This window comes from Sinocyclocheilus rhinocerous, unplaced genomic scaffold, assembly GCF_001515625.1.
Source record: "Sinocyclocheilus rhinocerous isolate Xijiao unplaced genomic scaffold, SAMN03320098_v1.1 scaffold553, whole genome shotgun sequence".
Taxonomy (NCBI): Eukaryota; Metazoa; Chordata; class Actinopteri; order Cypriniformes; family Cyprinidae; genus Sinocyclocheilus; species Sinocyclocheilus rhinocerous.
In genome coordinates, this window is record NW_015627255.1 from 389,685 (window position 1) to 400,103 (window position 10,419).

General features: G+C 36.3%; 2 protein-coding genes across 5 annotated transcripts in view; both read left to right on the forward strand.

Annotated features, from left to right (window-relative positions):
• The window catches only part of LOC107726416 (translin-associated factor X-interacting protein 1-like), a 10,245-nt gene extending 5,229 nt beyond the window's left edge, over positions 1-5,016 (forward strand). The window contains 11 exon segments of the mRNA XM_016535978.1: positions 174-309; positions 1,351-1,520; positions 1,892-1,963; positions 2,059-2,173; positions 2,269-2,384; positions 2,693-2,821; positions 3,168-3,326; positions 3,527-3,636; positions 3,718-3,841; positions 4,438-4,544; positions 4,682-5,016. Coding sequence (XP_016391464.1) covers positions 174-309; positions 1,351-1,520; positions 1,892-1,963; positions 2,059-2,173; positions 2,269-2,384; positions 2,693-2,821; positions 3,168-3,326; positions 3,527-3,636; positions 3,718-3,841; positions 4,438-4,544; positions 4,682-4,874 — 1,431 coding nt within the window. The 3' untranslated portion in view covers positions 4,875-5,016.
• Positions 5,017-6,267: 1,251 nt separating this feature from the next.
• Positions 6,268-10,419, forward strand: part of LOC107726276 (nuclear transport factor 2) — a 15,927-nt gene continuing 11,775 nt past the window's right edge. Inside the window, exons 1-4 of one of the 4 annotated variants that reach the window (XM_016535814.1) lie at positions 6,268-6,399; positions 9,156-9,277; positions 9,425-9,505; positions 9,741-9,812. In XM_016535814.1, the coding sequence (XP_016391300.1) occupies positions 9,179-9,277; positions 9,425-9,505; positions 9,741-9,812 (252 nt within the window). In that variant the 5' untranslated portion in view covers positions 6,268-6,399; positions 9,156-9,178. Of the gene's footprint in view, positions 6,400-6,599; positions 6,733-8,567; positions 8,645-9,155; positions 9,278-9,424; positions 9,506-9,740; positions 9,813-10,419 lie in introns of those variants that run through there. The other 3 variants (XM_016535820.1, XM_016535825.1, XM_016535832.1) reach the window with 3 other exon arrangements.

The following is a 10,419-nucleotide window of genomic DNA, read 5'->3' on the forward strand; positions in this document are numbered from 1 at the left end:
TATATATATATATATATATATATATATAATTTTTTTTTTTTTTACTTTATTTAAGCTTTAATTCAATTGCTGAAAACAATTGTTAATATTTAAATTTTAGTTGTAGTTAACAATAACAACACTGCTGCTTCCATAAAGCATATATGACAATAGTAAGTGTATCTCTCTCATAGGTTGATCATCTAAAAGAGGATCTGGCCACCCAATATCAGCTATACAGAAATGAACGTGATGCAAGAAAACTGCTCATCACCAGAATCAGCACAATGCAGTCTACCCAAGATACTGAACATGATGATAATAATGAAGGTTATAAATGAAGGTTACACTAATGACACTTAGTAGTAGAGTCTGAAAAAATAAACAAACCTGGAAACAAAAGTTTTACTACTGGAATTTAGTGTATGAGAATAAGGATCCAGTGGGAGGGTGACCACCTGTCCTGCATTTTGCGGGACAGTCTTGAAATTGAGAGGTTTGTCCCTTTTCGTGCAAGACGTAAACAGTGTCCCACATTTCAATTATGTGTGTATTATTATTTTTTTCTTCCCTGAAATTACAAATTACAAAAAAAAATGTGATTGCCATTTAGAAATCCATTTGTGCAGCCGTCATGTTCTAGCTAGAGTGGGGAAACAACAACCAAAGCATTCATAGAGAGGTTTTTTTTCCTGCTGATGAGGACTGGATGGAGCAAAGGGATCAGTGTGGACCTCATCAAAAATCGTTAAATACATCCAGGCAGGATTTTTTCTAGACACATGCTAGATAAGAACATCCTGATCAAACCTGCCAGACCCAACAAAAAATACAAGTTCAAGACGCACTGAATCTGGTAAAACACATGTAATGTTCGCATAGTCTAATTAAAAAAACATAATCTAGTCGCCACGCCACTTAAGGAAATGTATTTTAATATAAAATGTGATTTTTACATTCTAGTCTGTTATTCATTTCATTATATTTAGTAGACTGAATATAGCCTATAGCCTTTCACTTAAACCTGGGCAAACTGTCACAGAGTCGGTCACCATTAACACCATTAGCTTATTGATGATATAAAGCATGTTATCATCCAGGCAACATTAATATTTACATTTACTCGCACTCGTGTCCTGCATTTTCCTGCTAAATCACATCTACTCTCCTGCAACTGGGCAATAACCGACTGGTCACCCTAGCCAGTGGAGGAAGCGTAGTAGAGGTGTGATGTCAGATTATTTGAAGATGATTAATATAAGCGGGGCTGGAGCTTTTTACAGAGGTCTGATTGCCAAGAATGAGTTGCAGTAGTCAGGAGGTTGAGTAGTGAGGAGGTGGTTTGACAGAAACTTTGCTTGTTCCTCTCAGAGGATGAATCTGAGGATCCTGTGGTGGTGAAAATGGCTTTGCAGGTGTGTAGAGAGGATCTTACCAAAGTCCAAGTTGAGCTTAACCGCCTGCAAGCCGAATACAGTGATGTGGTCCCACGAAGAGACTGGGATAACCTGAATCATATGCATGAGGAGACTTTAATGAAGGTATGGAGCAGAAATATATATATATATATATATATATATATATATATATACATTTACGTACAAAATAATCAATTAACCAATATACCTTACAAAATGTTTTGTACTTATGTATGATAGAATTAAGTATTTCATCTATTATATTATTATGTTAATTTTTTATGTTTTTATTTATCTACACTACGATTTGAAACTTTGGGGTCAGTGCATTTTGTAATGAATAATATTATTCAGCAAGAATGCATTAAATTAATCAAACACCCAAAAGAATGACTCTTAAACATCAATTCTAGATGTAGCGTGAAAATAACACAATAATCTATTTGATATGTATTTGATAATAATATTTAATGTGATTTGTTTCCTTGTTTTAGCTGGAAACCTTACAGGCAGACTTTGACCAGTTAAAGTCCGAGTATGACACACTGCTTGAGGTTCATCGTCAGGTACTTGTGCAGAGAAACAGACTTAAAAGAGGTCTATAATGATAAATAAATAATCATAAACTCATCCGATTACTAAACATTATTCTAATCAACAGTCAGCACCTGCTGTGTTACACTCCAATCAGTCTGTGCTGCAACATGGCTCAGGTAACAAAACACATTGTTGGTTACTGGTTACAACTCCCAGACCAAACTGGGAACAATGTTCAGGTAACAGTATCTGAATTTTCCAGTCGTAAGTTGTCATATCTGTTCTTTATATAATGCAGTTAAGCGTATGTTTGAGACAATCTTATGTGTTGTAGACATACTAGGAGGCAGTGAGCGATGTAAAGAGCTCTTTGAAGGTCAATCCAGCCAAAAGAGGCTGGAGATTTTGCTGCAGCAGATGAATGGCCAAAATGAGTTCTTCACTGGTCTCGTAAGTGTTCTTAACGTCAGAAATAGCAATAGAGCACTGCAGTGATGACGTGTTTTTGTAGGCCAACATGGAAGTTAGCATTACCCTGGTTCTCTCGATAAAAACCTAAAACCCAATAGGATTTTTCCATTGGCTTTTGGATTATAGCAGAAAATAAACTCTTTGACAAAACAAGTTTATTATTTTTATCTATTTAGCCTAAATATATATATAAAAAAAGAAATAATAAAAAGAAACTAGGAAGCTAAACATAGGCTATAAATGAACTACACCAGCTTTGCTAGGCTGACGTAAAGTTGTTTTCACAGGGCACATCCAGTGACGTCCCCATTTATCTACAGTGTGAGGGGAAACTTATGAATCTTAAGCTCAAGAAAGCAGATATAGTCAGAGTTATAAAAGATATCTGGAGGGAAAAAACTGCAGAGAATGAAAAGGTATGTATGTATGTATGGCATACCAATATCCAGACCTGCCAACCTGTACGCATTTTGATAAGCCATATGATAATGCCATATCATATGATAAGCCATGTTTTTCTACAGTGTATAGAAGTGTACTGGAGTTTTTTTTTTTATAGCATTTTATTTTGCAAAAAAAAAAAAATCCAAGCCATTGGAACCGCCCCGCCCCTCCCCCCAAACCCTATGTCACATCCCGTCACACTGATGGTACTCAAAACAATTTCCAAGGTTGACAGGTCTGCTGGCTTGATTTGTTTAAACAGTCACTAGCTATGAGTATTTAAAGCTGTATTTCTCCACACATTTTTCTTCTATGAAGAATGATGACTCCAGGGATCTGCAGATGTTTCTTCACAGCTATCTTGTGGAACATTTTAAGGATAAGGCAGGAGAGTGGGCTTGCAGCTTGATGGAAAGCATCCAAAACAATCTTTAAGATGATCTCATTTGCCTTTTTAATGACATCTTGACTGGGAAGGTTTGTGTTTAATCTAAATAATCATTCGTGTTAAATGTCCATAGTACTGATGAATAATTAAGTCCAATGAAAGCAGGTTTTTCAGCTGCTGTACATAATATGTGCCCCCCCAAATATCTAAATGTTTATTGGGATATATCCCAATATATATATATATATATATATATACAGTATAATGTTGCTGACTAATTTTGTGGCAGGTTGATGAGAGTATCTACCATGGACAGACTCAGCTGCTGTCTCACTTGCTCAAGGTTTTAATTCAAAGTGACACAACACAATGCGGATCACTAACCGTCTTAGAATTTAGGTGAGCAAAAACTCATAATTCCTCAGTTGAAAACTTATGATTGTCGTGTGATTATTATTATGTTATGTGTGCTATTTTCAGTGAGGCATTGAAGAAGGCTTTCCCTCTGAAGTCAGATCAGGACATAGAGGAGCTGTTGGTGGTGGCTCAGACAGAGCTGAGGAGTAATGGAGTGCGCATTGCTTATCAGACACTTTATACAGAGGTCAGTTTGATATTTTTGCTTAAGAACATAATTTATAGTGAATATAGTGACTACCATTCAAATGTTTGGGGATGGTATTTAAAAAAAAAAATTGTGCTCACCATGACTGCACTTATTTGCTCAAAAATACAGTAAAAAATAATATTGTGAAATATTATTACAATTTAAAAATAACTTTTTAAAAATGTAATTTATTCCTGTGATGGCAAAGCTGAATTTTCAGTAGCCATTACACCAGTCTATCACATGATCCTTTAGAAATCATTCTAATAGGCTGATTTGGTGCTTAAGAGTCATTTCTTATTATTATAAGTGTTGAAAACAGTTGTGCTGCTTAATATTTTTTAGAACATTTTTTCCAGGAATTTTTGACAAATAGGAAGTTCAAAAGAACAGTGTTTATTTGTATTAAGAATATTTTGTAAAATTCTAAATGTCTTTATTGTCACGCTTGATCAATTTAATGCATCCTTGCTAAATGAAAGTATTAATTTCTTTCCCAAAAAATCTTACTGACTACAAGTTTTGAATGGTACTGTATATATAAATATATTAAAACAACATAATGTTTTGTGTACATGTTGTTCTCACTCCAGGACACAGATGGAAGACACAAAGAGTTCCCGAGTCTAGTTAAAAAACAAGCTACTTCTGAGAGACTGCAGTACATCAGCGAGCTGAGAGTGCAACTGGAAGGCAAAGGGTGAAAGATCATCATCCATCAAACTGTTTACAAAATTAGAATAAGTTATTAGAGATCTCAGTGTAAAAGCCACATTTAACTAATCCTGTTTAGATTTCTGAAATTTAGAAATCCTGTTTTGTATATCATCAATGTAGGGAAATGGATGCAGAGCACCTCAGGGCTGCCTTCAAGACTATCGATCCCTCACTGGATTCTGAAACTCTGGACTGGAATATCAGTGTAGCTTTTCAGACAAAGGAGTGTGAATTACAAGCTCCAGCTTTGAACACAGAGGCTGTGCTACAGCGTATCTCTGTGGCTAATGTAAAAAGGGCAGGGCCAAAGTGATGACCATATGTTACAAGCACATTTCCAATCTTTTTATAGCACACTACACATATAAACCAAGCACAGCACTAGGATATAGAAACACCTCTGTATTAATAGTTTGCATATTGTTATGTAATTAGATAAATCACATATCAAGAATGACACAATAATTAAATAATTTAAAAAATCGTTTAAATAGCCTCATGTCTTTGCATGCTGCTTTAACATGTTTTTATTTTTTGCTTTTGCTTAAAAAGAAAAGTAACTGCCATGCTTGTTATATTGACCTTTTACATCTAAATCAACAAAGCTATATTAATTTGTATTGTCCGCTACAGATTACGTCATAATTATTTTTAGGTCAGTAAATGGTACATTTATATTTATTTGCTTGTCAGTTTTATTCTGTTGATTTGTTACAATTTAATGTAATTTATTATTAACAAGAGCTCAATTTTCCACCTTGTAGGCCTAAATGCAAAGAAGCACTGCATTTGTGAGACTAATTGAAAACTAAACTGAAATTTTCTGCACATGTAATTTTATTTAACAGAACAGAATTTACAACCACAGATTGGAAATAGAAGAGAAACTGCACAAATATGGTTTCTAAGCGTTTCGAGCGGTTCTCGTACTCGAGTCAAGAATCGGTTGCTGATGGTACTGATGCTGTATGATTCTGTGAACGCGGGTGAACTTGATTTATATATTAAACGTATATTATTAAACGTAAGTTTAATAACAAATAAACGGTTTCTGTAAAATGCTGATATAAGAATTTATTCACTTTATATCTATCTCTAAGACATGTAAAATATCGTTTGCACATCATTGCCTGTATTTGGGTGCTTTAACAAAACCTAAATGTAGGGTCCAAGATCAGAACAGAATTTACAACCACAGATTGTAAATAGAAGAGAAACTGCACAAATATGGTTTCTAAGCGTTTCGAGCGGTTCTCGTACTCGAGTCAAGAATCGGCTGCTGATGGTACTGATGCTGTATGATTCTGTGAACGCGGGTGAACTTGATTTATATATTAAACGTATATTATTAAACGTAAGTTTAATAACAAATAAACGGTTTCTGTAAAATGCTGATATAAGAATTTATTCACTTTATATCTATCTCTAAGACATGTAAAATATCGTTTGCACATCATTGCCTGTATTTGGGTGCTTTAACAAAACCTAAATGTAGGGTCCAAGATGTTGATGATGATGATGTTTTAAACTGATTGAAGTTATGATTACTGACTTTATATGACTATATCAGTACGTGAGGGCGTAAAAGAACTGGTGAGCCGTGTTTGAACCGATTCATTGAAACGAACTGTCCGAAAGAACCGGCTCGCAGAAAAGAACCGGACTTCCCATCACTAATCGACAACATGTTTACACTGACTGGCTGTCAAGAACCAAAATTCAAAGCAGTGTGTAAGCGCTTTGCGCATGCTCAAACGGAAGAGGCCGCTCAACTTCTGTTCTCCGCGCGCTGGAATCGCCATAACTGGAACCGTGGAATCGGTTTAGGGCTCACGGAGGTAAGATGTTGGCCACATATTATTTATAACAGTTAACGTTGCATTTACGCTGCACATAACTACTTTATGCAAAGTAGCACTGAGGCTTTTTGCCAAGAATAATCTGAAACGCTAGCGAATAGGACACGCCTATAGGACAGGAGGGTGTACGGGCCGCGCGAGGGTGTCGCGCCTGCATTCAGCTCATATGGCTCTGGGGTATTTTTAGAACGGAACGAGGGTGCGTTTGGTCTAAGTTGCCCGTTGATCGTTACTATTCAAACTCCGAGTCGATATTCAAAAGGCAAAGGCCACTTCAACGTAAAACAACGTTTTCGCATCACGATTTAGCCGGTGAGCTTGTTGTAGACAGACAGCCCAGTGTTAGCACGTCTGCGGCTAAAGCTAAAATGAATCAGTCAGTCCACAGCGAGACCATTGAAAGCTAGCTAATAATCTTAGCATGGTTACTTTTAATGGTTAGTAGCATTCTTGATCAAATAGTGGCTCTAGTTTGACGGAAATGATTTTAACCACAATTTGGACATCTTCATATGGTCACTGATTGATTTGTAAATGAAGTTAGTACTTGCTAACCGACCAACTAGTGCTAAGAGTCTCTAAAATCCAGCCGAATGCTTTTATATGTCAGTCATTTTGATCGACTTTGACAGTAATCGAACTAGCTTGGTTAGTGTAGTTACTGTCATTCATACAATTACTAATGTATGCAAGAAAGTGTAATTATAGAGAGTTGTCATCAAATGCTCTAAATAACTAAAGACACATTGTATTCCAAAACTCTACTTGTTAGATGTCACATGTCAGTGGAAACTATAGCTATTAGAGTTATTGATATGTTTAAGTTTGAAAGTTGCTGACAAATCAGTATAGGTTTTTTTAAAAGGGTGGAGCAGGAGTGTGTTCCATGTGCTTCTAAATAGAAAGGTGTTTATAAAGGTCTGTTCACACTAAAGGCCCGTTCACATCAAGGACAATAATTATAACGATAAATATATAGTTTAAAAATCATTCTAAATTGAAAAGAATGGAGAATAGGGTACGGTACACACTACTGCTATAACAATGACACAGGAGCAATGTATGATATATAATAAAAATACTGACAGTCAACGATAATCTATCCAACTTTAAAGAGCTCAAGCATTTAGATAACTTTTATAATAAACAGAGGTTTATTGTGTGTTGCTGTGAACACTAATATAGTTATCAGTACAGTTATCTTTATAGTTATTGTTCTTTGTGTGTACAAGCCTTAAGGACAACAATTATAAAGTGCTAATAATCATTCTAATTCTATAAGAAATCCAAACCACAACTATAACCATAACGCTACAGAGAACCGATATCGATGCAATAACTGAATAAATTTTTCTAGCAGGTGAACTATAAAGACCTTGGCAGCCAATCAGAATCCACTTGACTTTAACAGGATTAAAGGAGCACTCCACTATTTTTGAAAGTAGGCTCATTTTCCAACTCCCCTAGAGTTAAACAGTTGAGTTTTACTGTTTTCGAATCCATTCAGCCGATCTCCGGGTCTGGCGGTAGCACTTTTAGCTGTAGCTTAGCATAGATCATTGAATCTGATTAGACCGTTAGCATCTCGCTCAAAAATGACCAAAGAGTTTCGATATTTTTCTTATTTAAAACTTGACTCTTCTGTAGTTACATCGTGTACTAAGACCGACGGAAAATGAAAAGTTGTGATTTTCTAGGCCGATATGGCTAGAAACTATACTCTCATTCCGGCGTAATAATCAAGGAACTTTGCTGCCGTACCATGGGTGCAGCAGGCGTAATGATATTACGCAGCACCTGAAAATAGTCCCCAGCACGCTCCCTGTGCAAGCAGGTGGTCACGTTGGTTATGTTGGCGGAAGTTAGCCTATTTTCAGGCGCTGCGTAATATCATCGGTCCTGCTGCACCCATGGTACGGCAGCAAAGCCGTATTCAACCGTTGTGAATCGGGCTAAAATAAGGCGATAGTTTTGAACACTGGCTGGTCATGTACTTGCTCAAATATTGATTTCGGATCATATTTAATCAAAAGAAGTTACGGACTGCAGCTTTAACAAAACTTATCATAAGCATTGTAGTATTCAAAGTGGATGTCATAACAAATGTCAGTAGACCGGGAAGATTTTACAATGAGCGGTTCATTCATAAATTCGTAAGATCTTACCTTCATGCTGTGGAAATACAATCTGGAAGACAAGACAACGAGCTCAGCACTGAACAGAGGTGTGGCTTTATAAGGTATATTTAGTGCCAGAAAAACAAAAAAGGTGCACTCAGTATCGTTAATTTTGCCAATTAAAAACTTTACACACAAAGGAACAGCACTTTGAGAAAAATTATTAAAATTAGCCTATTTATACTCGCATCAAATTACTATCTGTCCTCCTATCTAAAGTTGTTTATTTACTACATGGAGCAGGTTGCTCCAGTATGGGCTTTGCCATCTTGTCATCACATGACCAGCCATATCATGCAATTGATAAGTTTACTTCACATATTGCTTTCAATCAGTGTGTGATGCCCTCAATTATAAACAAAAGTACATCTTAACAAGCCCAACAGTGTAACAAACACAATACAAATGATAGTGACCACTGGTACTCACTGGTACTATAGCCTTAAAAGCCAGTGCACCTTTAAATGTAGATGAAAGTTTCTGTTTTTTTCTGTCTGTCAGTTGTTGTCAACCCTCAGTCTGTCATATACATTGAGTCATTTATTCTGTCTCCACCAGTGCCTGTAGCAGGGTGAATCAGAATGGGAGACAAGCCGATTTGGGAACAAATAGGATCCAGCTTTGTGCAACATTACTATCAGCTGTTTGACACAGACAGGACTCAACTTGGATCGATATATGTGAGTATTGTATTAAGCTCTTTTCTTCAGGATAGTTCTCTCTTGACTAGTCCCTTAGTTGAGAGAGATGTCAAGTAGAAATGTTTTACTGACTCTGCCTTGCCTTCATGTTAGAGTTCAAAGCGTCACTTGGTTTATGTCTTGCAGAGTGACGCTAGATGCCCAGTAACAAACAAGTTTTGTCGTGTGTTCAGCAGAGGAATCTTTTCAGGCCAGAAATGTGGTTCTGTACTGGACCTTTAAAAAGCCTAAAGTGCTCATACATGAACCTATATTTTCAGCAACACATGTTAAACAATATGTAAAATATATGTTAAACAATACTTATATTGAGGGATATTTGTTGAGTATTTATATAAATTATTTAATATGTATGTATTAAAAGACTGGCCACAGTACTGCTTTGCTGTCTACATTTTGGCGGCTTTAGCTCAACTACATGCTCTTTTTTTTCTTGTCTTAGATTGATGCGTCATGCCTTACATGGGAGGGTCAGCAATTCCAGGGAAAAGCCGCAATTGTCGAAAAGCTTTCCGTAAGTATTTGCGTGTGTTTTGTTAGCGTTGACGGTTTGATAGGTTAGGGTTTGATTGGTTAGGGTTCATTTCCGAAAATAGAGGGTGGGAGTTTTCGCACTATCAACCAATACCAATAAATACCAATACCAAAAAATCTCTCAAATCGAACATATAGTGTGCATCCCCAATTAAATATTGATCAGATGTTTAATTACTATATGTTAGGCTTGCCGCGATGGACGGTGCTGACGGTGATACTGTTGTTAAGCCGCAACACCGGTTATGTCACTTGCCCACCGTGGCACCGACCCCCACCGTCGTTTTGATTTTTTTATAGTAATAAAAATGCAACCCTACCATATGTATTGTATATCTGAATCAGAAAGAGTTTTATTGCCAGGTGTTTTTACATGTACGAGGAATGTTTTGGTGACAGAAGCTTCCACAGCACAAACAGAAGGACCGCGACAAGAGACACAGATAATAAAAATAGGTTAATAACAATATACAAAAAATATTTAAAAAAAAATACACAATATACAAAGTAGACAATGGATGGTATTTGTGTGTACAGGTGTGTTATGTACAAATGCAAGGAAATGTAAAAAAAAAAAAAAAGGAATG